The sequence below is a fragment of the Mchenga conophoros genome, linkage group LG15, assembly GCF_057382185.1.
Source record: "Mchenga conophoros isolate Kocher_MC1m ecotype Shallow Benthic linkage group LG15, M_conophoros_male_GT1.1, whole genome shotgun sequence".
Classification (NCBI taxonomy): domain Eukaryota; kingdom Metazoa; phylum Chordata; class Actinopteri; order Cichliformes; family Cichlidae; genus Mchenga; species Mchenga conophoros.
Window position 1 is genome coordinate 14,251,098 of NC_140540.1, and position 26,721 is coordinate 14,277,818.

Sequence of the window (26,721 nt, forward strand, 5' to 3'; positions counted from 1 at the left end):
TCTCACAAGCTTCCGGTCTCCGGAACGCGATTGGTGGACTTTGACGTGACGTGATTTACGCAGGCAAACATGGCGGCATTAGAGCAGTGAATGCTTGTTGCCTTGTGAAATTTACGAGGTAAATATTATCTGCAGCTAAGATTTTGTTGCGTGGAACCCAAATAGGCGTCACTTTGATGCGATTAACTTTTCCCAGCGGCTTTGGCGAATCGTAATGTCGTTAATGCTCAAAAAAGTGTTAAAACCGTTTCAAACGAGTGGCTAGTTCTGAGTTGAAGACCACGTTGAGCTAATTTTCAATGTGTTTCAATGGCTGTGCTTCTTTTCTACTGCTCAGGTTCAATATAAATGCTGCCATCAGCAATGACATGTTGAGACACTGAACAGTTTGGGGTTCTAGTCTCACGTCATCAGAAATGGCAAACGTCCAAACGCCACACGAGAAGGTGGTCAAATCCCATGTGGAGCAGAATCCTCCACAAACCTCCCAGACGTCTAAAAGCAGCTACTGCATTTTGTGTCGCAGCTGGTATTTGAGGCATGTAAGTGGCTCTTAATTCACCGAAGCATCTGGATTCTCAGTAGAGATGAATAACCTGCAGTTTCTTTATAGATAATTTGTAATCTTGATAATATGTCTCTAACTACAGGAAGCACACGAGCATATGCACAGCATGCTGCATCACAGAGAGCTGGAGTCAGTGTTGGGCAAGTGAGTACTGTGTCTAATTTGAGAAATGTGTGTTTATCACTGCTGATGACAAACACTTTTCATTCAGTCAGACATACAGTGCAGTGCAAGAGTCTTGAACCACCTCTCTTTTCTTTATACGCTGCCTCGGAGAAGCCAAAACCTTTTGCAGTTTTTCAAGTAGCCTTGAACAATATTGAAAATGACAAAGTTTCACTGACATATAACCGTATTTTTAATTCTGACAGTATATGTTGTACCCTTTCTTGAACAGAGATTCCTTTCATGACTGTCAGGCATGCAAAGCTTCCTCCATGGGTTTAAATGAGTATGCCCAGCACATCTCGACCGTTCAGCACAAAGCCAAGTTGAAGAGCTTGATGTCCAAAAATGTGAAGCCCCTGTCTCTGTTTAAGACTCTCAGCACAGAGTCTATAACCCAGATCAAGGAGAGAAACAAGGCACTGAAAAGAGAGAAGTAAGTTTTTCACCTGTTTTTAATAAAACGATTGGAATCTCTCCATGTTATAATATGTTGTTGATGGAAACGACTGCCTTTTTTTTTTTCTCCCGCCGTAGGAAGAAAGTAACAAAAAAAAAGAAAAAGAAACTGAAGCAGGTGGCTGGTCAGAGGCGTGCTCATTTGTCAAAGGGAACCACCAAAACAAAGACTGGTGCATCCAAAGTGGAAAAGCATAGACAGTCAAAACAGGTGCAGCTGGAGCAAAGGCAGAATGATGAGCACAAAGGCAGGAGCAATGGTGTCGTCCAGAACAAGGAGAACAAAGTATCCAGTAAGCAAAGACCTCCTCACAATGCAGAATCAAGCCTTCATTGTCAAAGCAGGAGACTGGCTCCTATGTCTGGAGAGCCCGAAGGTCGAAGCTGGCATAACGCTTCTGTCAACAATCAGCCCTGCCGAGTCAAACTTGTGACCTCCCAAATGGAAAGATTCGTCGAGACTCAAGGGGGTGCCACCGACCTCTGGCACCAGATGGCAGGACCTTCTGTGAGCCAGTACAACTATCGCAGCAGGAAGTATAATGGTGCAACAAACACAGTCTTCACCAGCGACCAGCTCCCTGATAATGGAGCCATCATCTTTGATCGGAGCCAAGCTGCGACTACACGGCAGGAAAGTGTACGCCGCTCAGCTCAACCTGCACCGGCCAACAGCGCAGCTCCTATACGAGAAGTTGATGTCACTGCCATGCTGAAGCAAATCAGAAGAGCGCTGGGTGTGAGGGAGCCATGCAGAGCAGACCGAGAAGCCCGGAGACAGAAGAGTGAGGCCGGCGTCCAGGTGGCTGATCCCGTGACCTCACAACAAAGCAGAACTGAGGCAGAGCAGCCAGCAGGCACCTCCGCTCTGACTGAAAAAGCTCAGGACCATGAAAAGAGCTCAGGAGGTGCAGACAGACTGCCAAACAACGGGAATAATGCATCTCAGGTGGCCACCAACGGCCTGACTTCACCTAAAAGATGTACTGAAAAGACCGCTTCATCTGAGCCGGACTCAAACAAACCTAAGGTTCGAATTGCTCACAAAGCAGGCCAAGCTCATGGGGAGAAGGAGGCTGGATGTAAATCAACTACAAACACGTTGCTTAGCTTTTCGGGGGCCAGGAGTAATCAGAACTGGACAGCGGGGCATGAGGAGGTGAAAAGGAAGGCAAAAGGCACGCAGAGGTGAGGAAATCGCCATCCAATAAGGTGTTTCATTGTATTTGTGCTTTCCCAGTTTGGAGTTGATATTTCTTTATGCTATTTGTTGTCACTGTTTAAACTTTCAGGTTTGGAATTGAGTTGTCGAATCGTCCGACTCACCAAGGCAGCTCAGTGCGTCCGCAGGACTTTGACATGCCGCTGTCCGAAGGCTTCCACTGGGAGTCGTTTCCAGACTCTGTTTCGGTGCCACACTCGACTGCACCCCCTCCATTCCGAGACACTGCTGATACTGAGCGTGACACAGGGACACAGTCAGACTCTCAGGTTCAGGAAGCTTCAGGGCAGCCGGCTGCAGCTCAGGATCCTGGCAGCAGCCAGACAGCTGCACAAATACAGATGAAAGTGGAGCCAAACTTTGAGGATTTTAATTCAGATTTAAGGGGCAGCACTAGTGCCAGCAAGAGGAAACACACCACGGTGACGGTGATTAGTACTGCATGCTGTGACGCATTTCCGAAACATCCAGTTTGCAGATGCATTTCAGTGGTGGAATTGATATGTTTTTGCAGGTTGACGGTCATTCTGACAAGGAGCCAAGTGGGAAAAAGAAGAAAACAAAGTCAAACAAAGGTGATTCTGATGATTAGTAAGATTTTTTTTAGGTAACAAACCTTTTTATATGCAATGAAATATAAGAAACTGGAACAAACATTGTCACATTTGACCTCTGACCTCTCCGTCAAGGCCAATTGATTAAGCTTAAGGTCAAAGTGACAATCATGCTATATTTAAAACGATGTTTCTTGCTGCCATGGTTTGTATTGACATCATATTGGGAATGATATATGGGGATTCTAAATATCACGTTAACCTTCTACCTCAATCTGCTTTCAAACGTTCATAAACTGTCTTTTATCCTTAAAACTATGCTTAAATTCTGAGGCAGCTTAAGATAATGTAGCAGTTTTTTGAGGGGGGGGGGTCAAACATTCGTCAGTCATTCCCACTTTTTTTTCCCTCCACTTGCAGATCAGGAACAAATGGACCAGCTGTTGGCGGTGTCACTGCGTGAGGAAGAGTTGAGCCACTCATTGCAGAATTTGGACAAGTCTCTGGTCCAGGCCCGTAATGCCCTGCAAACTGCGTATGCAGAAGTCCAGAGACTTTTGCTACTGAGACAGCAGGTAATGAAGAAATGTCCAATAAATAAATGTTTGACCTCAAAGGAGCCATTCATAAGTTTGGGTCTTTCTGCTGTTTTAGTTCACTTCTGAGGTCAACAGCCTAAGAGCCAAGCGCATTGAGATCCTGCAGGGAATGCAAGGTACGGTAGATGTACACTGGCAGTGAAAACTTGAACTCAGAATGGTTCCGTGGGCAACAAATGCCTTTCTCTCGTCTTTCTTAATCTCTTCCAGAAGGGTACTCAGGAACATCGTCATCGGCGGGAGCTGCCAGTGTTCGATCTCCCTCCATTCCTCCTTCGAGCCTGTTACCTGGCTCCTCAACAACTCAGCAATCGGCTTCCACAGCTCCAGCATTATCCATCACCCCACCTCTTCCAGCTCCGCTCGTTTTAACAGTGAAGCAAGAAATGTGCCATCGGTCCACAGTTGGACAAGCCAGCCACTTGTCCACAGCAGTGCCCAGTAAAACCGATGCTGCTCAGGTCCCTCTGAACCAACCCGTATCTTTGTTTCCCTCCCTGCTGCTCCCACAAACACACTTAGCAGCTCCCTTAACTGCTGCTGCTGCCATCTCTGCCAATCAGTCCAACGCAGAGTGCTCCACATCTGCAAATATACTTCTTTCTCTTGAATCATCTGCCAGGCAGCAGCAGCAGCAGCAAGAAACAAGAGTGGGATTACAGGACTGTACAATGACAAAGATGGTGGCCAAAGAACCAGAGCCAGCCAGTGGTAATCCCGAAAGAGAAAAACGGCAACCTGTGGCAGATGACAAGGGGAACGAGAGCGACGATTCTGTTGAAATGATCGATCGCTCCAACATGGAGGTCATAGCCGTCGATGAATCGGACTGTGAGGACTCATTTGGAAAAGATTTAAAGGTTCCGGCGCAGCCACAGGAGCCGCTTCACTCTGTGAATGCTGAGTTCAGCTCTGCAAGCACACAAACGTCTCAACAAAGTCAGGACAACAGGTGAGGTTCACGCTTTGGATCGTTTCAGGGTTCCAATCCTGAACTTTACAGGAAAACTGATCCATTTCTCTCATCCCTTCAGTGAAATTAAGCCATCAGCTTTGGAAGGGAAAGATGCCAACACGCCTGCAGGTGAGTAATCTCTGCTGTTTGTCAGCAATGATAAAACATACTGCCTTTTTTGAGCTAAAATGTACCATGAAAATTTCAAATATGTATTATTATTTTTTTAGATTCTTAAAAAAAAGAAAGAAATAAACCTAGTCGCTGTTATTTCAGCATCCGTTGATGATGAGGAGCCATCCTTGGGAGAGTTTCTAAATCACAGCGGCCCCGTGAACAGCCTTCAAGTCCACAATGGCGTCCTGTACACGTGCTCGGGGGACAACACGGCTCGGGCCTACAGTCTAGTGGTATGTTCTTGGCACTTCAAAATTTTGTCCAGTTTTATCTCTAGTGCATTTTTTTTTCAATTTGAGTCTCTGAACTGGACTTCTCAAGTATCTTTGTGGCATTGGTGCAGTTTTTAATGAAATGAGCTGACAGTTAACCACGAGCAGGGGTTAAAGTGGGATTTGGCATTGATACACGCTGGGTGTAGAATTACTAACGGTACCAGCTGAATTCAGTAAGATGTAAGCAGATATTATGTAAGATATTTGTCTAATTTCCAGTTCCTATTTGCTAAAATTTCACTTGCAGTTCCCACCTGTGAAACTGTGCAGAAACCTTGCAGACATGCTCCTCTTTAGTAGGCAGCTATAAGCTTAACTACAGCAACCTCAGCTTTATGTGTGCACCATGAATGCATCACAGGGGTGAGACAGGGTGTGTTCAAGGTGTAAATGAGCCGTGGGACGTTATTTTCTTATCACTGAAGTATCTCCAGGCCATCACCAGAAGCAACGCCGGGCTGCAGCGTGTGAACTCATATCAATATGCACTAGCCTGACTGCCAGATTTAGTTGCTCATTAGCTGAATGCCGTCTTTCCAAACCTTTCTGGTCCACTTTAGCCCTGACTATGGACAGCATAGCAGATTGTAAATGGGAATAAGAGGTTGCTGGCAGTTGATTGGAGAAATTGGTCGTAAACTTGCAGTTGTGCCATTTAATGTGGTGGTTTCAGGTCCAAGCCACACCTTTCTTTGGAAGGTAAATGTGCTCTGTTTCTGATCTGCATTGCACTTTTACAAGTTTTACTGCCACTCTGTGGTTAGTTAGCCAGTGTTTGCAGACAAGCATTTTTCATGCAAATGGATGGAAACTGAGGGCCATCTGCTAGCGACCAAATTGATCACAATGAGGTTTTTGGTACAGCACCCTCTTTGAGAGGGATTTTAATCAGACAAAAGCGACTGAATGTCACTGTTTTGTCTTTAAAGAAATGTATGTCTCTTTCCTCTATTATTAACATCTATATTTTGTCTTATGTATCCAGACCAAGGAGTGCTTAACAATATTTGACGGTCACACAAATAAAATCAACTGTCTACTGGTGTCATCCATCCCAAATATGCCGACACGCCTCTACACAGGATCCAGCGATCAAACTATCCGCTGTTACAGCATAAAGGTATATAATGTCTTGATAGGACTTAATGTGGTTGGTGTTGGACGTGTTTTTGGAAGTAATGAAGTGCTGCTGTCACAAAGTTGCCCACTGGCTGGATTTTAGTGTGAAACTCAGTCAGAATGTGTTTGTTGAAGTAAACGTGTGTTTTGTTGAGCATTTATTGATTTTGTCTTATAATCGACTGTTTTCTGCAGTCTAAGAAGTGTCTGGAGCAGCTTGCCCTTCCTGACAGAGTGCTGTATTTGCACATAGCCTGGAATATTCTGTATGCTGGGACTGCCAGCGGATCAGTTGCTAGCTATGATGTAAAGGTCAGTGAAATTGGATAATTACTGTACATGCCATAGTGTTCATTTAAAAAAAAAAAAATATATATATATATATATCCCTTCTCTTCTTTCCAACAACTTTGATCTTTTTAGACTCTGAAACAGCTGGATGTGTTCGAGTGCCACGGCCCACGAGGCGTGAGCTGCCTGGGCACAGCTCAGGAGGGCGCTCGCCGGCTGCTTCTGGTCGGATCGTATGACAGCACTATCAGCGTGCGCGATGCCAAGAGCGGCTTGCTGCTGCGGTCACTGGAAGGTCACACCAAGACTGTACTTTGTATGAAGGTGGGGAAATTCTACATCCTTTAACAGTCTGTTTTGCTGAAAACGGTTATTAAAGTTTTCATAATCAACATCAAGTCTGTGTTGACATCAGAGCATGTGGTAAAACTTGATAGTCATAAAATGACAGCAGTGAAAATGTTTTGTTTTCTGTATGTGTGGGAGGAAATGGTTGGCTGGTGTTTGGTTTATGACCTGCAGGCAGCACTTCTTGCATCTTGTTGTCTTTGGTTGTTGTTGTTTTCAGGTAGTGAATGACCTGGTTTTCAGTGGTTCCAGTGACACATCTGTACATGCCCACAACATCCATGTAAGTGACTTGACTTACTTAAAAAAAGATCAATGAAATTATGCTAGCGAGAATTTTCAGAGTTATTAGTGTTATTTAAAAAAAGTTGAATTCTGTTTTAATGTTTTGTTTTAGTTTTTTAGTTTGGGTGTTTTTAGTCATAAAATATTGATGTTTTATCACATGAAAGATGCAGACACCAAATCATTTCTGCTAGCATGAGTTGTTTTTTTTGTTTTTTTTTTAAGCCTGGTTAGCAGTCAACCATAAACGGCTCATTTTTGTCCGGCAGCCGCGTAAAAACTCAAGTTTGAAAATGCAATAACTCAAGAACAAGCTGGTGAAGGATTTTGAAATTAACACAATTGGTGCATCTACTAAACATCTCAAAAGAATTTGAATCTCAGGGAGCTCGACCTCAAGATCAAGGTCAGAGGTATATTTTTTTTTAAACGTGAACAGAATAAATCGAGAAAGATGTCACTGAAGATTTTTGAACTGCTACCGTAGAGGCACTACTAAAAGTGTCTGACAACTTCTAATCCTGATAACCTTGATCTCAAGGTCAGAGGCCAACTTTTGTGAAAATCACTGAGGATTTTTGGATTTATAACATAGGTGCTTCTACTAAGAAGCTGAGGGCTATTACTGTTGGCTGCCGGTATTTTTAGTGTAACTTTAGTAATGTGTGCGAGCCTTGTGCTTTTGGTAAGTGATGTGTGTTTTTTATCGTTTAGTTTTGTTGCCATGTTTTCCTGTCTGCAGACGGGCGAGTTGGTTCGCATCTACAAGGGTCACGGTCATGCTGTCACATCAATTGTCATCTTGGGGAAAGTGATGGTAACAGCCTGTTTGGATAAACTGGTTCGAGTTTATGAGCTACAGGTATTATGACTCTATTTTCTTCCAAAGTAGAACAGAAAAGAACGCAACAAATGATTAGGTTACAATTTTTTTTCTTTTGTAAATGACTGTTGCAAATCCATTTAGACTTTAAATGCTGTGCGGCTTTGGTTGATGCTACATATTTGTCCCTGTGCATGTAACTACACAATTTGAGGAACTTTGATTTTTCTTTTTTCACCTTTTTGGGTATTTAAAAAAAAATAATTTTTTATAAAAACCTTTGTAATCTGTTTTTAGTTACAGTTATCTGTTGTCGTGTGTGTGTGTGTGTGTGTGTGTTTTACTTTGTGTTTAGTCTCATGACCGGCTGCAGGTATATGGCGGTCACAGTGACATGGTGATGTGCATGGCTGTACATAAAAGTGTGGTAAGTGCAATTAAAGCTGGTCCAGCTGTATTTTTTTTTTTTTTTGCTTTTTAAATATAAACTTGCTTGGCAGCGGTTCATACAGGAAAGGGATGAATAAACACTGCTGACTTGTTTCTCTGTGGTCGATTGCTCCACACGCAGATCTACACAGGCTGTTACGATGGCAGCGTTCAAGCTGTAAAGCTCAACTTGATGAAAAACTACCGCTGCTGGGTAAGAACCTGATGTTATAAACTGGAACAGTGACTCCTCCACGTTCACACAGTGCCTTTTTCTTGAAGATTTTTTGTTGTATTTGCTCTCTTTCCAGTGGCAGAATTGCTCTCTGATCTTTGGCATGCAGGATCACTTGCTACAGCACCTTACTAAAGATCACAGCAACCAAAATCTGCAGACGGTCAAGTGTCGCTGGAGAGGCTGCGACACTTTTTTTGCCACGCAGCATTCAGTCAGACAGGTAGTGAACAGTTTGTTAGCGTACCTCATTAGCTAGGCTATGTGTTTTCTTCTTGTGGTTCATTCAGAGAGACCAGTTTGTCAGCTTTGTTTGCATTTTGCCGCAGGAGCTTTCTGAACACATGCAGACTCACGTGGAGAACGACAGTAACGTGCAGCCCTGATGGGAATGGTGGTAAAGTGATGCAGCAAGCCAGGGTGGAGTCTCACACGCTCTCACGTTTTTGTTTCCAGCTTGTCATTTTGGTGGTATTCTGAGATTTCAAAGTCATCAAACTGCAAGTAAAATTCAGAAATTCTCTGAGATTAAAGTTAGAAAATTGAGAGAAATACACGACACAGATTGTGTTTCAGTGAGAATGAGCAGCGGGTGATAGCTTGAGCTGGAAAACATGAGCTTCTAAATCATCTAAATCACTCTGTTGCTTTCTCCTGTAAACACACAGTGCTAAAAATCACTAGTGTGCTACTGATGGTTATAAAATAAAGCATAATGCGATAACTCATGCATGAACCTGATCAGCATATCTATGCAGAGTTAAGCCACTTGCTTTGTTTCTTCCTCTCATAAATGTGTCAATTAATCTCAGGCGATTTGTATTTTCTCACCGCTTTGTGAGTTAATAATAATATTCGGCTTTTTTCCTCTTAAAATATTCTGCATTTTTCTCCTATATTTACCACTTTAATCCCACAAAATTGAACTTCTTTTCCTTGGACGTTTATAACTGGTATTTTCTTGAAGTGCCACTAATCCATTAGATCATTTCATACTTTGTAATTTGGATTTATTTGTTAATGAAAATTGTTTCCTGCTTTTTTTTTTTCTTTTTTTTCTTCCTGTGAAGACGTCGAGTTGTCATGAATATCATTCATTTGTATGTGAAGCTAATAAACATGCAGCAAATTGAGAAACGTGTCAGAATAACTGTGAAGTAGACTGTACGGTGAACTCCACCAGCTGATGATGTTATGGAAGCTCGTGAAAAAAAAAAAAAGTTTGCTCTCCATAAATCAACATTTCAAGTTGTATATCTTGAAATTTCAACTTACTCAGAAGCACCTTAAAATTTTGGGGTATTTAGTAAGCCAAAATTTTGAGATGCGCAACTCAAAGTTTCAACTTTGTCTGGCGATTTTTAAAAACTTATTTATTTATATTTTTCCAGTGGCAGAATTGAGATTCCGTATGATACCCATGAGTTTTCTAGGAGACTCCTCGACTCCCCAGACAGACGAGAGAGATCAAAGATGATGCAGCAGAAGCAGAGATACTGTATTTCTTTTACACATAGCTGAACCGCCATGATTTTATTCACGTAAAGCCTCAATTCTCCTGCTTATTATTCCTTTATTTTGTTAGCTGACTTTTGGTCATTTTCACATTTCTGACTGTAACTCTTGGAAATGTTCTGTTTCCCTGTTTAACTTTGTTCTACATCACATATTTGAAACCAGGCTGTCCAAAGACTCTCCAGCAATCTTGTATAATAAAAGTCACGCCTTAATTTTAGTACAGTATGTATTTTATTTTGTTTAATACCTACTGTATGTGTACATCAATAAAATTACAACAAATAATCACAGTGTTTGCTTCCACTTTAAAATAAAAGCATTGATAGCCACATATTCTTTACGACTTAACAACAAAGGGAAATTCTGCATCTGTGCGTGTCTGTTTACATTTCACATTAACATCTGGTGTAACCTGGTTATCAGAGCTCAGAAAACCTACTTCTTATCTGTTTTAATATTTAAAAGATTACAGGAATAAACCTGACCATTAAATCTGAATCTAGAGGAAATTGGAGCAATGACGAGCTACGTCGTGGTGAAGTTTATTCCAATCTCACGTGATGAGTCGCCAACTGACATGGACATGATCTATGAGTACATCGTCAGCTGAAGCCACTGTAAAGAGAATAAAAGAATTATTGTCATTTACTGTAGCACAGCAAAAGCCACATTGATGATACCATTTCTGTGTTTTGGTTTTTACTGTGTGACTCAAGTCAGCAAAAAAGATATTAGAAACACCCTTCAGGGAAATGTAGTTTTCACTCTGCACATAGTACACTTCTCGATTTCTGTAGTTCCAGGCTTTTCCCCCCTCATTTTATTCCTACTTTAAGTTTTATTCTTTACAAGGTCACAAATGACCTAAATAGGACCAGATTAAGTTATGGAACGAGGCACAGAACGGCAAAAATAAGAGTGTCTTACCTCCAGCACGTTGAGCTTGATTATTCCATCTCCATCTTTGTCAAAGGCACTGAATGCTCCTATAAGAGACAACAGATTATGGAGCTGGGTAACTTTTCAACCACTCAGAGCTTTAAAAATACATTAATTCATTCTGTAAGATAATTAGATTCAGTAAAGTAAATTTAATATCACTATATCATCATAACAATGTCTTAAATCTGTCAAATAGGCTAATAATCAGTCCTATGCAAGTGTTTTTGGCACCAGATGTGTGTGGTCTGTACTTACTGAACATGCCTTCTAGCCTCACAAAGCAGCAGATGTAACTATCAAAATCAATGTTCAGGCGTTCATCTGCATAGCGCATGGCTATGATGTCATACAGTTGTTTGTTGAGTTGAAACCCTGATATGGAGATAAAAAATATATATTTAAATATGTAAATTATATCATTCTCACATTAAACTGGAACGCACAGGCAAGGAGTGCATTGGCAAAATATGTTAATTCTAAAAAGAAATAATAATTATTGTGCTACAAATGAAAAATCTGTTTTTTCTGCTCACCTGCATCATTAACAGCATTCCTCATCTCGAAACTACTGATAGACCAGGTTTTATCTTTGTCGTAACGTTTGAAGATGAGCTGCAGACCCAAAGTCGGACAATCAGATAAAAACATATCAAGCATGAGCAGACATCAGCTGTGGTTAAAGCTATCCTACCTGCCAGTCCTTGATCTTTTTCCACAAGTGTTTGAACTCCTGCAGATTCAGCTTTCCTGTCCCATCAGTCTGAGCACAAAAGCATCAGTCATGGAAACACCTGCTACGTACTGTTCAACCCAACTGTTTTACTTTGACTTTCCAGAATAAAGTATTTACATAAGGTGCAATGTTCTGTTCTGTTACTGGGAAACTGGGCAAACAGTAGAGTTATGTGCACGCAATCCTCTAATTGAAATCAGTTGAAAGGATACATCCATTAAGGCGATCATACTCCGACACGTCTCGAGGCTGAAACCTTCTGACTTTATGTTATTATCTGTGGAAAAGCACAGCTCAGTGTGAATGCCGAGCACGCTGGCGGCAGCTGTAATCGCAATCTTTTCTGCGTACTCACGTTTGGAAAGCACGTTTTTTAAGATCGTTTTGAGTTCATTGGCACAGATCTGCATGTCCTGAGGGAGCGATGATTTGTTTCATATTAGCCGATGAGAGTCTTTATAGTGTTGTCCTCAAACTAACTGTGCAATACTCACATCACCAGCAATCTGTTGGTAAATAGTCCTGAACTGCTTTTCCTCGTCGGTTTCCTCAGGTTGGAGAAGTTTCCGCTGAAGGAGAGAGGAAAGAAATTATTTACAAAGACAGGTTCACAAAAAGAAACTGCGAAGACTTAGAAACGTGAAGGAAAGAAACACTGATGAACTTTGCTGTGCAGCAGTAACTAAAGATTAGAAATAAGGTTTCAAAGTTCGAATGCTTCTAACTCAAAGAGTCCAACACCTGTAGTTGTGGAAGAAGAAAGTTTTCACAGGAATCTGTGCAGTCCTATGAAAAACTAAAGCATGGCTGATTCAGTCACTTGTAGAACTGCACAATAACCTGAAGTAATCATTTTCTGTATGACTTTATGAGTCTTTACAATGTTGGGTCAGTTCATTGGGGACATTTGTGCACAGGACCTCGATTCTTTTCTTTTTCAGTCATTCTGTTGTAGCTTTCGGCAGCTGTTGACGGATGGCCTCACATTTGGATCTAGAATACTTTGGTATACACAGGAGTTTATGGTTGACTCAATGACAGCAAGGTGTCCAGGTCCTGTGGCTGCCAAACAAGCCCACATCATCACCCCTCCCTCAGCATGCTTGGCAGTTGGTATGAGGTTTTTGTGTTGATATGTTGTGTTTGGTTTTCACTAAACGTGATGTCGTGCACCTTCACTTTGGTCTCGTCTGTCTAAAGGACACTGTTCCAGAAGTCTTGTGGTTTATTCAGATTCAACTTTCTGAGCCAAAGCTCTGCTGCCATGTTTGTTTTAGAGAATAGAGGCTTCTTCCTGACAACTCTTCCAGTTCAGTTTCTCTGAGCATTACCTTGGGGTGAACTTGGTGATACATCCACTCCTGGGAAGATTGTTGCATCGTATTGACACACAACAGAATTTTTCTCATCAGTAAACAGTCAAAACCTCTGATTTAAAGAGGTGCTCCCACTTTCTGATGATCAATTAATCAAGTGCATTTGATTAAAAGCACCTAAAAGCACTAACAGTATACGTCGTTTCTGAGAGGACTGCAAAGAAAACTTTTTTACACGAGTTATGGATATAAGTTTTAAAACTTAAGTTTATATAGACATATAAGCGATCAAAGTGGCACCTTTGAGGAATTCCCCCTTTCATCAATTCATGACCCAATGCATGCGTCCAAATCAACAAAGACTGGTTTCACCAGAAGATTAAAGTACTGGAACGGCCCAGCCAGAGCCCAGACCGGACTCCACTACTGAGTCTGTGTTTGGCTTTGAGGGGAAATAATTGTGGATAATCTTCTTCCTGCCAGACAACGATTTTTCCTGATGTTCGAAGCAACAAAGTTGGGTCATTTTCAAAAGGTTTTCACTTGAAGATTTCACTTTAATTTCATACAGAACGCTGTACACTCAGTCAGTCTCTATTTGGTACTACTGTGCAGTATCATGTAGTCCAATACATCTTCTCTATCATAGGATGCATGTATAGCACTCATAATAATCAGTTGCTGCTGACATTGTTGTAAAAGTGTAAATCAAATTTCATATAAATTAATAAAGTCATATTTAAAGGTAGTGTTACACTAAAATATATCGACAGAGTGTTTTGCTTTGTTCTTGTTGTTCTTGTGAGCAAGTCACAAAGTTATTTAATTACCATACTAACTGGTCTTTATAGGCATTATAAAGGGAAAGCAGGTGTATATATATATAAGGTGTAACATTAGAAAGGGGTTTTCATGGCTTTTATCAGTCTATTTAATCATTAAATGATTGGATGTGTTTCTCTATGATACCAGAGGAGAGCAGCATATGGGAAAAACAAGACTGCGGACAGCTAACATTAGAGTGTCTCTACAGGAAAACAGGTGCAGCTGAGTTACTTGAGCTCTACTGGCTTCAGACTCAATTGTTTTATTCCCAGTCATGTTATCTGATCCAGTAAAGATTGCATTTTGGAGTCATCAGTCACCAGGAAAATATGACAGACATGAGCTGTTTGCCATGTGACAGAAGACTCGCCACACCAAGGACATTTACCTTTGGTTTCTTCTTCTTCTCCCCCCGAATCGTGTCGTGCTCGATTTCTTTGCTGGCCAGTGCTCTATCTGACACAAATACAATAGGCTGACATGTAGAAAAGACAAAAAGAATTTAAAAAAAGAGTCAGTTTGCAGTAATCCCACTGGTCATAAACTCTACATTTAATATTGTGTCGGCAAACGCTTCTAATAGCTGACACGTGTTGGAAAGGAGCAGTGAAGAAAGAGCTCAGCAAAAAAGCAGCCTAACAATCCAACTGCTACAGACATTCATTACCTTTTCTTTCTGTTTCTTTTCTTGCTGGTGACCAATAAGACAAGGAGAGACAAAAAGATGAAATGAGATGAAATGGAGGAGGAAACACTTGGAAGTTCAAGTCTATTAGTTGGTCTGAGTACAGAACATATGCATCAGAACAAGCTAGGGAAAGTTCAAGAGTAAAGTTAATGAATATGTAAGACACAAAGCTGGGCTTTGAAATCAAATTCTAACCGACATTGCAGTGATCTGTAGGACATGCTGATCTGAAAGGCATATTAATGCAGACTTTAAACAGGTCATATTAGTGTCATATTCAGCCAGATATATGTATGTATGAATAAGAGGGTGGGCGGGGCCCTGCCACTTTTTGTTGGAGCAGCCAATTAGGAGCGAGTGAGGTTAAGTGGAAGGGAGCTTGTTTCATACAGTGGATTAACTGAAGGGGGTGCACCTAGGATACATGAGGGTTATTTTGAACCAAATATATGCAAAGCTACTTAAGTTGAGTCCAAGAATACGGAGTTGTATGTGAGCATAGTGTTAAAGTTAAATGTGGCATCTAATGACTGTCTGCTGCACTCCATGGAAAGATGAATTTAGTATTTTCATCCTTCTTGAAGCGGGATTTTCCCCCCAATATTCTTTATCTTTTCTACTTTTCATCTCTAGTGCTTTGGTGTAAGGAACTGAACCTGCATATTTGTATGTATGGATTAACAACCCCGTCTTTGTGTCCTTCATCAGAGTCCTTCAGTTATATTAAAAGTCCCATAAAAAGGAAAAGAGGTGATCTCCATTTCCATTTTGTACAAAAGAAACAATTAAAGAAGATATAGTATGGTTTACACTTCCCCAAACAGTCAATACACTGTCACAGCTGAGAAAGTCCAGTATCTTCATTAACTGAGTGCAAGTATGATGAGGGAGTGCTACAGTAAGGATGTGATGCAACCCCAACTAGCAAATTTGGCACTGTATAAATAAATAAACAAAATTGAATAGATGTTTCTGAAATACACTCACCAGCCACTTTATTAGGTACACCCATTCAACTGTTTGTTAACACAAATCAGCCAGTCATCGTGTACATTTCTTCAACAGCAGCAGAAGAACAGGAAACCGAGGCTACAGTTTGCATAAGCTCACCAAAATTGGACAACAGGAGATTGGAAAAAATTTTGGGTGGTCTGAGTCTCAATTATGGATGGTTGGGTCAGAATTTGGTGTAACCAACATGTAGGCACAGATCCATCATGCCTTGTATCAACAATTCAGCCTGCTGGTGGTGGAATAATGGTGCGGGCACCTTTTGGTCTCCTTAGTACCAAAAACATTTAACTGCCAGAGCCTACCTGAGTATTGTTGGTGACCATGTCTATTACTTTCTGACCACAGTGTATCCATCTTCTGATGGCTGTTTCCAGCACAGTAACATGCCATGTCACAAAACAGGGGCAGTTATAGCTCAGTAGGTAGAGTGGTGGCCCCATGATCGGAAGGTCGGGGGTTCGACTCCACTGAACGGTTACCCCGAGGTACCCCTGAGCAAGGTACCGTCCCTACACACTGCTCCCCAGGCGCTGCCTTATTACATTATTAAACTCAGATAATCTCAAACTCGTTTCTTGAACATGACAATAAGTTCACTGCACTCAAATAGCCTCCACGGTCCCATGATCTCAATCCAATAGAGTACCTTTGGGATGTGGTGGAACGGGAGAGTCCTATCACGTGTGCAGCTGACAAATCTGCAGAGCAAAAAGGGTACAACCTAGTACTATGAAGGTATACCTAATGAAATGACCGGTGAGTGTGTGTGATTAAAACACAGGTTTCTAAACAGGAAAGATAAACCAGCCTTTCAGTTTACAGTCCACTGCAATAAAAGCAAGAACATATTTTAACCCCACTGCTTCTAACATTACGCTGCAAACCTGCGTTTGATCTGATCCAATCGTAGTCTCTGCCTCCCTGTGGAGAAAAGCAAACATACCTCAGCAATGCTGCCTTTCTACATCTTGTAATTTTAAAAGCAATTTGGCTCTCAAGAAAAACACGATAGTAACCCTTACTCTGATGTGCTCTGCTTCTCAGAGAAGACCCTGAGGATGAACTCTCCTTCTTCGTGGGGTTTAAAGATTGTGGGGATGATGACGTACTCACCGGGAGGCAGACAGAAACGCTCCGTTACCTCCCGCAGGTTAATGTAACTCTTGCATTTTGCCTTGGAGGCTGTGTAGAGGAAGAAGTCCTTCTGCAGATGTTGATTCTGCCCACACATCTGTGAACAGGGTTGTAGAAATGGTGACTTGTTAATGATAGCAATAAGAAATATTATAATGTATTGTAACTTTTCTTTCCCCCCTTTTTATACAAGTGAAACCTCTCTTGGGGATACAAGCAAATAAAGTGAAAGATGCAAGATCATTATACCTCCTTCGGCACCTGCAGAGACACAAAAGAAGTTAAATATCAGGTTAACTTCTCAAATCCTGGACACGTGTGTACTTTCTGAAGAAAAAATGAGGTGTGATCACTACCTCGTAGATGGAAAAGCCTATGGTGAGAAATTTGGCCCCTTGATGGCGCTGCATCCTTCGACCTTTCTGCATCAGTGCCACGACAACAGTGCAGGCCACCTGCTCGTCATCCGGGTCATCGTCCTCCTCATACAGCTGCAGACGATACTGAGGGTTTGTCCAAAACGTGTCTGTAAAATACACAAAGTAAATATGCAGCACAGATTCATATAAACACGAATTATGTAAGTGAGAGGTTTTACAATATTGTCTTTTAAAAGTATGAAAGCTGATCCAAAAAGAACAAAGCCTACCTGGGAAGTTCCTACAGCCACCAGCAGAGCTTCCTCTCACCCAGCGACCCTCGTGGACCGACACTGTCCAGGTGTTTCTTTCATCCCCCTGCAGCGTGTCGGGGGTCAGGTTGCACATCTCCAGCTTGCTGAAATTCTTCTTGAAATCAGCAAAGGACATCCTGAAGTGAAACACAAAAGAAGTAAAAATAAAAAAGGTGCTTGCTGAGTAAATACAGTCACTAGGTTCATCATTCCCTCACAATGCAATGCAAACAAATGGTTCTCAAGTAGGAAAATGTTAAGTAAACAGTGGCAGAACAACTCCAAAGAGTTTTACAGATATTTGAGTACAGTTAAATACATTTAGCATTCACCTAGGTTTTATTGGCTTTTGAAATTTGACTGTAGTATTATACTGTAAAAAGTTAGAATTTGTATCTCTTTGCAGGTTCATTTTGTAGTGAACAAAACTGCTTGGTGGATGGGTTTTGCTATTTATAGGTTTTTATCAGTAGTGGGGCAACAAAGAGGCCATGCACGGTGGCAGTTGAAAAGTCATTCTATGTACACTGATATCTCAAAGTCACCATAAGGTGTTTGATGCTAAGCTGTGATTTGAGCTGAACACTAACAGTGATGGTAGCTATATTATACTGTAGTAGGAACTTCTCACAAAACTGTGGATGAAAGATTAAAAAAAAAAAAAAAGTTAAGTCATTATAGACAAAAAGGTGTGTGGGAAGGTGTTTCACTCACCAGAACTCACTTGCCTCTATGGTCTGTTTTTTCAGGTTTTCTCTGTCTGCAGCGGAAATTGTCGACCACTCCTTTGAACTGTGGAAAGATCAAATTTCCTAAATACAAACTAAGCAAATAGGAGACACTATTTTTTTAATTATGCTGGCAAGTGGTGAGACCTCCACTACCACCATGTCTTACTTAAGGGTGATATGCTGCGTTATTTAAGAGTAAAAATATACAAACTTTGCACTCCAGGGTCCTTTCCAGAGCACAAAACCCCAGGGATTGCGCAAACGAATCAGGCGAATTCTTGTGTCCTTTGAAACCTCATCACACTTGCAAAGAAGCAGGAAAAAAAAATAACCAAAAAAATGCCTTGTCCACCAGACGATGTGCATTTACATGGATGTCTCACTCTACCTCCTCCAGGCTTATGATGGAATAGGCATGACCCCTGACCAGCCCCTGCTCAGTCCGACTCTCCAATTCACTCTCTGAAGAAACCTGACAGACAAAGCATACATCATATGTTTTATTATTAGACTCCATAGTAGCTTTGACTGATTCACAGTTCAAAATAATCCTTGGTTATCCTATACTTGGTATTGTTGTGGACACTCAGTTTATTCCCTGTCCGAAATAAGTCATTTTAACTCTAAGCCATTTTAAGCCAATAACAGCAAAACAGCAGGTGGGTGGGGCTGCGTGCCTGAGAGTTACATATGACAGATATCTGCTCTCTTTGACAGAGCTGAGGGGAGGGAAAAAAATGTAGAAAACTTTGTGTGAAATCTGTGCATTCTACTTGCTAACACTTAAAATGAAGTGAAAGAAACATGACAAAGAGTGATGCTTTAACCTCAAACACATACATCTATGGAGCAGCCCATCAGTGAGCCTCTCTCCAGTGCATTCTTCATGATCTTGTAGAGCTCTGTGGGATCATCAGACAATTCAAAGTACTCGGTAACTCCACCTGTGAAATCCTCCATGGCTTCCAAAGTGTTCCCTCCTTTCAGTGCCTCATAAGACCCGTGCAACCTGAGAGAGAGGTCGATCATTCTGGTCAGTGTGCTGACATGTGTGTTCTCCGGGGCTGATACTTTTCACACAGCTGGCTGTCAATTCGGGAAATATGAGGACGCTCGAGGTGTGTCACAAATCAGTGTGAGAGTACACTGCAAAAGTACATACGGCTCAGTAACACAGTTCATAATTGGTTGCTAAATCGCAGTTTAAGACTGAGATTTGTTGTTCAGACTAAAACTTTTATTGAAAAACCTCAATTTGCGTTAAAAACACCTGAAACAGTTCAATGGCAGACTTTTTTTCAATAAGAAGAAACAAGAACTGTCGTTCGGTGTATGGACTGGAAATCTGAACCACGCTGAACAGCAACGCATGTCAGATGACGGTGTGCATGACTGCTTGACTGCATGGGACATTAATAGGCTCTGCTTACTTGGCATAAGCTTTTTCCAAAAGAGCGCTCCAGAACTCGTTCTTTCTGAAAGACTTTGTGAAAACCAGCTGGTTGTTGCAGGTGGGAATGCGGTCGTCCACGACGACATCAATCCACTCGCCATAACGCCAGAACTGAGTGTGGAAACGACAGAGAAAATCATTGATGACATGGCAAAGTATTTTTACCATACAAGGAAAATAGCTCGCCATCCACAACATGATTGATTTATTTATCAATTTTAAGTAAGGCGAAACAACTGATAACTTTTCATGTGACATGTGAAAAACATCTTTTAAACTTTTATCATCAGCTCAAAATGTGTTCTATGCCCTGGACTACTGCAATTCATTGTTTTCAGGAGGTCCAAAAATCTCCCTGAAAAGCTTTCAGTTAATCCAAAATGCTCCAGACTGAGTACTGACATATAACTGACATATAGGGACTATAAAGAGAGCATATTTCTCCTGTATTGGCTTCCCTTCATTGGCTCCCTTTTAAATCCAGAATTGAATTCAAAATCCTGCTCCTCACATACAAGGTCTTAAATTAACAGGCCCCAGCTTATCTTAATGACCTTTTAGCACCATATCACCCCATTAGAGCACTTTGCACTTGTTGTTCATAGAGTTTTCAGGCCCCTCTTCTATGGAGTCAGCTTCCAGTTTGTATTCGGGAGACAGACACTATCTCTATTTTAAGATTAAGCTTAAGACTTTCCAACAATTGCATATAGTTAGGGCTGGATCAGGTGACCCTGAATCCTCTCTTAGTTATGCTGCAATTGGTGTAGGCTGCTGGGGGACTCCCATGATGCATTAAGTTTTTTCTTTTCAGTCACCTTTCTCACTCACTATGTGTTAACAGACCTCTCTGCATTAAATCATACTTGTGATTAATCTCTGTCTCTCTTCCACAGCTTGTCTTTTATCCTGTTTTCCTTCTCTCACCCCAACTGGTCACGGTAGATGGCCCCGCCCCTCCCTGAGCCTGTTTCTGACCGAGGTTTCTTCCTGTTAAAAGGGAGTTTTTCCTTCCCACTGTCGCCAAAGTGCTTGCTCATAGGGCGTCATATGATTGTTGGGTTTTTCTCTGTATGTGTTATTATAGGGTCTACCTTACGATATAAAGCGCCTTGAGGCGACTGTTGTTGTGATAAAATTGAATTGAACTGAATAAACATGAAGCAAAAATTCTGTCTGAAAAAAGGCATCAACATTTTTCATTTGACAGAAATATCTGTATATCCTTCATCATATCATGTTTCACATTAATAGATACTATAGTATAATTCCATGTTGAGATACTTGGACTTTTTAAAAAAGGTTTTATTGTCATCTACTCAAATGTGATTTTGAGTTACGTCTTTAAAATTTTATAACACTTTATAACACTGTGTTTATTCAAATATGTTTTTGAGGCAAACATTAAACGTTTTACCCCATTGTATTCATTTTAAAGACTGAGCTATGAGTGAACATATTCACAATCAGGTTATTAACACTAAATACACTCAACAAAACCAAACCAAGGCGCATTTTTACACTTTATCCAAGAACATAAAAATGTATTTATAAAAAATTACTCTCCCACTGACCAAACGATCATAGTAAAAAACTAATATATCGAAATCTGAAATACTCTTTGACATATGTTTTACTTGGTTTTCCTTTTACTATAAATTTGACACACATAAAATGGTTTTCTGTTAACAGCACGATGCCCAAAATGTCACATTTCAACCTGGAAGTGGAAGATGCCGGCGTAGTTTTCGGTGAAGCTCTGGTCCGGGGGAATAACTCTGTACAGCAGCTTCTCGTTCAGCGTGAGACAGGCGATGGCAGCCAGCAGCCAGCAGTCACCTGTCGACAACAGATTGATGAGCTGTGATTTCATCCAAACAAATTACTTCACAGGGTAACAGAGTTGTCACACACCAAATTGCTGCAAGTGTCAGAATTCGAACTCGAACTCAGGCTCGAGGTCAGTAATTGTTCAGCATGCTCACTTGCCCCATAACCAATATAAAATCAGATGCAGATGAAACTGACACTTACACTGCTCGACTTAATGCTTTCAGGCTCTGGTAGCTGTTTTGTTTGATGTCATCCCTTTTATAAAAATTAGTTAGAGGCAGGGCTTTTGATAGTAAACTATTTGCACTGCCAATTTAGAATCACTAATTAACCTATTAATTAAAACCATGCATGTTTTTGGACTGAGCACCCGGAAAGAATCCGCACAAACATGAGGAAAACATGTAAACTCCACACAGAAAGGCCCCAGCTGGAGCTTCTTGCTATGAGGCGACAGTGCTAACTTAACATACAGGCTTAAAAAAACCACTGTAATGTCTTTTCAAAAGAGTGAAATGTGGGTAAAATCACTTTTTTGAAAGCGCAGACAGTTCAGATGTTACCTAATTCTCCCTGACAGATGTCTGTTCTGTTGGCTCCATCTATGATGAACTGGGGGTTTTCACAAATTTCCTGGAAGACAAAAAACGTCAGGAAGGGAATTTTTAAAAAAAATATGTTATGAAATCTCAGTCGTTTCACATTATGAAAGTAATGATGTACTTTTTCATTTAACCAAAGGATGTTCTCCATGACATAATGCATTTGTTATGTGTCAGCAGATGACGAAAATGACTAAAAGGCAGAATAATTGTTCTTTCCGTGGAGAATCGGTATAGAATCTCAATTGTTATATTTTCTTCATCCAGGAAGTGAAACTCTTGAGATTAAAAATCTCTTTTGCAACACTTCCTGCGTCCTGACAGACAGTTACCCCGTGAGAAACCTGAGCACCAAGAGAAAACCCAGGACTTTCTTTCTTTGCGCCACTTTTCCTTTGGTATCAAACTGCATGGAAAAAGTTGGCTTTGTATATAAAACCAGAAACTTTGGTTCCAAGTTATTTGTACAGATTAAGCTCCTGATTATAATGTAACGGATACCAGACAAAGGTTCTGTACGGCTGTTTGTGTTCATACAACTTTAATATCTGCTTTCAAACATCAGATTTATGTTTATTCAGTAATTTGTATCACAAAATTATTTTTTGACATCAAATTATTTTGATCCCAGAGTTTTGTTATGTATGTTTAAATATACGATATATTTTATACATGTATAAATCTGTAATGATTTTCAAACCTGTTATTTAAAAGCTTAGGGAGAGGGTGGCAAAAGCTTGGAAAAATAAGTGGTACTAAAAAGAAACAGCTGGGGAAACATTTTGCAATTGAATAGTTTATTTGGCAACAGGTTAGTAATATGACTGGTTTAAAAATAACTTCTTAGAGGCAAAGTTTCTCCAGAGTAAAGGGCAAAGCTTCACCAATCTGCAAAGAAAACTGAATTCACGAATTGTGGCACAATTTTAGAATAATACTCCAAAATGTAAAATTGTGACAACTTGGAATATTTCATCATTTAAAGTGAATAATATCATCACAAGGTTCAGAAACTCTGGAGAACTCTGTGTATCAGAAAGGCTGAAAATCAGTATTGGATGGTCATAATCTTTGGGAACTGAGGCAGCACTGCACGATTCTGGCATGGGAATCACTTCCAAAAATCTTTGAATGTGGACACAGTTCATTCTGCAATCCGCAAATGCTTTGTGATGCAAAGAAGAAGCCATGTATGAACATGATCACATCTAGAAATCTCATTTAAAAACGACTGAAACAAACTGAAAAACTGTTCATCTCTGAATCTACGATCGTCTCTGAACTCAGCCTGTGCATCTGAAAAGGCACTATCAGTGCTGAAAGGTATATACGGGTTTTAGAGTGACATGTGCTCCTAACGTCTATTCAGAGAGAGCCTTACTTATTCCAGAAACACAATGGTAAACCACATATTGTGTCTATTAAAAAGCACAGCTTCGTAAAAGAAAAGTCCCTGTGCTGAACCTTTTCAGAATTGGGTTTGTAAATATCCGTCTCCTCAACTCTTCTCTCCTCGTGTCATTTCCTCACCTCTTTTGGGACGGATTAAGGTCTTTAGTTGAGGAGTTTCAAAGATTTGAAGCTTGTGAAATGATAAAGGGGATTTGTCCATCCTGACATGCTGCCCTGGTTTGCTTTCTGTTTTTACCAAACTTCTCATGGTTATATTTCAGATTACCGCTTCCCCAACACTCAATTTATTTGCAATATAAAATATATAAAATATAAAAGCTTATATTTCTGTTGATGGAAAACTAAAATCTGGATTTACAACTGAAAGCAAGTGATGTAATGCCTTCTGCCAGGTCAGGTTTTGGAACCATGAGACGCCCTCTGCATTCACTTCATATTTACATGGAAGCTCCTGTTAGAGGCCCTCTGGTATAAAAGACCTCACCTCATAACTCCTGATTACAAATGTATTTGTAAAACAAGGCGTTGTTGTCCAGACTGTCTACTATAATGAATATTCACACACATATACATACATGATTTCAGCATTTGACTTAAGTATGAATTATGCTGTGGGTCATACATCTCCATTGTATAATACAGCCTGTGACTAAGGCCGTAATTCCCCTGAATTAAAATGGAAAATGTATTTTATTTGAAATTACAAAATATTTAGATTTGGTACACAGAATATAATGTAAGCAATTTTTTAGTAGTGTGCAATTTCATAGTAATTTTGAAGAAAAACAAACTATTTTTCCCCATTTTACATCATAAAATATAAAAATGCAGTTTCATGTTCCTGATTTAAAGCACCCTCCACAGCTGACCCCTGTGTGGCATTCAAGTATCACTGATCTCAGCTGAGTGTCTCACGCTTCATTGGTGAAACTTGAAGCAGCAATCAGCCTTCGTGTTAGTGTTATACTGAATTTACAAAGCAGGCATTTAAGAATGAGATTAGCGAATAATGTTGGGTTGAAAATTATTTTCTTATGATTTAATGAAAATGTAAAAAATATATCATACCATCATGCTGAAAGGAATAGACAGAGCCATATGTATGCTGTTCATACAGGTCAGTGATGATGCAATACATATATGTATTTATTTATTTCTATTTAACACCTTTTATAATCTTGCACCCGGGTTTTTAAACAACTTTTTATCCTAACTTTTGATTTTCTTTTCATTTTTATCATACTTCCGTCAATTTTGTGTAATGGAATCGAATGCCTTTGTACAACACTAAAAAGCGTTGAATAGGAAAAAAAATGTAATACTTCCACTTTGTTGTGGTTTTAACTCCACTTCCTTTATCTGATATCCTATATTACACTACAGATTTCAATTTTTTTCTTCTTTTTGTTCGCTCATCCAGCCAAAGGATCGATGAGCTGATGTCATGGCGAGGCATCAACTGTCCACAAATCTGTCCGCCCACAATTGACAAGAACTAGGTGTGTCACGAAGTGTAACAGTTTAAAGCTCTTAAATCCATGACACATACCACAATGTGGTTTTTTGTGCATATTTCCAGCCTGTACATGCTATGCAGGGTAAGAAATATGGACACTGTAGCTCATAAAGCATTTATATTATGACGGAAACATTAAATATGCTAAAGCAAAAACAGCTGATTAGCAAGGCGTCCAGTTGAATCCACTGATTTATTTACTATGTAAAGATCCAGGTGGTCAGCTTACATTTGTGAGCTAATATTTGGAATAATTCAAAAAGAGCATTTTACATTCTGGCATTGATTCATAAGTTTTGTGTAACAGGCAGGACTTTTCTCATCGCTGCTTCTGCCTCTTGGTGTTAATGTCTTTCTCAGTGTGTTTGCATGTAACGCGAACATGTCTGAATACCTTTTGCCAAATGCCACTTTAACGACTGCCAATCTGACTCATTTATCGCCAAAGGCAAACGCCCTGGAAAAGTATCAAACCCTTTTGGGAGTGTGCATCATAAAAATATGAACCCCCGAGGTCAATGCTGAGTTGCTAGTTTGAATCCCAGCACCAGCTGAGTGCGACCCTCTGCGTGAGAGTCACAGCTGTCTGTGATTGTAGAAGGTGATAACCGAGCGCAATGCGTGAGCCACCATGCAACCGTCTGAACCTGACACTCCAGCCATGTGGTGTGGAGGAAGTGATAAGGTACACAGATTTAAGAGAAGCACCTATGTAAACATGTAAGAGACTCATTCGCATTATGTGCAACTTGGCCCAAACGACACGATCCCTGAAGACTGGCACTCACCGACGGACGTTTCCATTCAATCTTCATTGAAGGTTTCCTACTGTAGAAAAGTGAGGAGTCATCTGCAGGGAACAGAGGGTCTTCAAACATAACATTCTTCTCCACATATTTGTCTCGCAGCTCCAGAAAGGTCTTAAGACGCTTGGCATCTTTGACAGCTTCATTCCTGCTGAGAATTGCTGAGTAGATGGAGTTTGACCCTGCATTTGGGTACTCAGCTTTGGTATCCAGCTGGAGAGATGTCTCAGTTTCATAAAGCACTTTCACCTTTGTTTCTTCAACGAGAAGCACTTTGCCGTCTTGTTTCTCATCTCCCATCTTGTTAGTGAACTCCTTGGCCTTTCCTTGGCTCTCTCAAGTGCAAAACGGGAACTCTGTTGCACAAGAAGCTTCGAAATAGCCCCAAAAACGTTCTTGTAACCTCCCTGATTCCAGTGCTCACTTTTAGTTCCTTTATTTAATAAAAAGTGCTGTCATGGGTCATGGGCAGCCACCAGTCTTGCTCTCACACCAGCACTCACTGTTGTGTCCCTGGAGCTCATTGAACCTAATTATAGACCTTTTAAAAGAGGGGCGGGGGCTTCTCAGAGGGAAACTCTGACCCTGTCCTAACATTTCCAAGTCACAGTGAGAGGTTAAAAAGGGTGGTCCATATTCTAAAAGAGCTTAATCAATTTTTTTAAACTTTTGACAAGAAAATCTGCAATGTGGGTCAAGATGAGACTAGAAAATAAGCTGCTACTATAGTCCTCATGCCACTTCCTAAAAAATATTAATTGAATTGTTGGTTAGTCCTTTTTATAATGTACAGCTTGATAATTACTACTTTCATACAACAGTCAAAGATACACTCACTGGCCAATTTGTTAGGTACGCCTTGCAAGTACCTGGTTGGACCCTCTTTTGCCATCAGAGCTGCATTAATTCTTCATGGCATAGATGAGACATGGTGCTGGAAACATTCCTCAGAGACTTTAGTCCATATTTACATGATAACATCACACAGTTGCAATGTGAGGAGAGATGTGAATCTCCTCT

The 26,721-nt window shown here is 40.6% G+C and overlaps 2 protein-coding genes across 2 annotated transcripts; one reads left to right on the forward strand and one right to left on the reverse strand.

Annotated features, from left to right (window-relative positions):
• Nucleotides 1–10,312, forward strand: znf106b (zinc finger protein 106b). The gene is made up of 21 exons (XM_085246903.1): nt 1–118; nt 338–542; nt 651–712; nt 966–1,169; nt 1,271–2,380; nt 2,485–2,842; nt 2,929–2,989; nt 3,389–3,543; nt 3,623–3,683; nt 3,778–4,519; nt 4,602–4,651; nt 4,799–4,932; nt 5,960–6,094; nt 6,289–6,405; nt 6,517–6,708; nt 6,953–7,015; nt 7,760–7,879; nt 8,196–8,267; nt 8,412–8,483; nt 8,581–8,727; nt 8,834–10,312. The coding sequence occupies exons 2-21, from the start codon at nt 417–419 to the stop codon at nt 8,888–8,890; spliced, it is 4,038 nt and encodes a 1,345-aa protein (XP_085103029.1). The 5' UTR covers nt 1–118; nt 338–416; the 3' UTR covers nt 8,891–10,312.
• Nucleotides 10,252–26,203, reverse strand: capn3b (calpain 3b). Its single transcript, XM_085246912.1, has 23 exons — nt 25,684–26,203; nt 21,928–21,997; nt 21,252–21,370; nt 19,509–19,642; nt 18,919–19,087; nt 18,467–18,550; nt 18,290–18,381; nt 18,062–18,139; nt 17,324–17,484; nt 17,031–17,200; nt 16,924–16,935; nt 16,563–16,771; nt 16,425–16,461; nt 14,506–14,529; nt 14,227–14,313; nt 12,192–12,266; nt 12,053–12,110; nt 11,910–11,974; nt 11,656–11,724; nt 11,498–11,576; nt 11,220–11,336; nt 10,950–11,008; nt 10,252–10,637 (listed from the first exon to the last, which is right to left on the reverse strand). Exons 1-23 carry the CDS (start codon nt 25,999–26,001, stop codon nt 10,611–10,613), a joined length of 2,313 nt encoding a protein of 770 aa, XP_085103038.1. The 5' UTR covers nt 26,002–26,203; the 3' UTR covers nt 10,252–10,610.
• Nucleotides 26,204–26,721: the final 518 nt, after the last annotated feature.

Bases quoted from the DNA above. Each gene is read 5' to 3' on its own strand.
- capn3b (XM_085246912.1), bottom strand. From the start codon at position 26,001: ATGGGAGATGAGAAACAAGACGGCAAAGTGCTTCTCGTTGAAGAAACA. The intron at 21,998-25,683 runs GTGAGTGCCAGT...TTTGTCTTCCAG, and splicing joins TTGAATGGAAACGTCCGTCG to GAAATTTGTGAAAACCCCCA. The intron at 18,551-18,918 runs GTATGTGTTTGA...TTTGTCTGTCAG, and splicing joins TGATGGGCTGCTCCATAGAT to GTTTCTTCAGAGAGTGAATT.
- znf106b (XM_085246903.1), top strand. From the start codon at position 417: ATGGCAAACGTCCAAACGCCACACGAGAAGGTGGTCAAATCCCATGTG. The intron at 3,684-3,777 runs GTACGGTAGATG...AATCTCTTCCAG, and splicing joins GATCCTGCAGGGAATGCAAG to AAGGGTACTCAGGAACATCG. The intron at 8,268-8,411 runs GTAAGTGCAATT...CTCCACACGCAG, and splicing joins TGGCTGTACATAAAAGTGTG to ATCTACACAGGCTGTTACGA.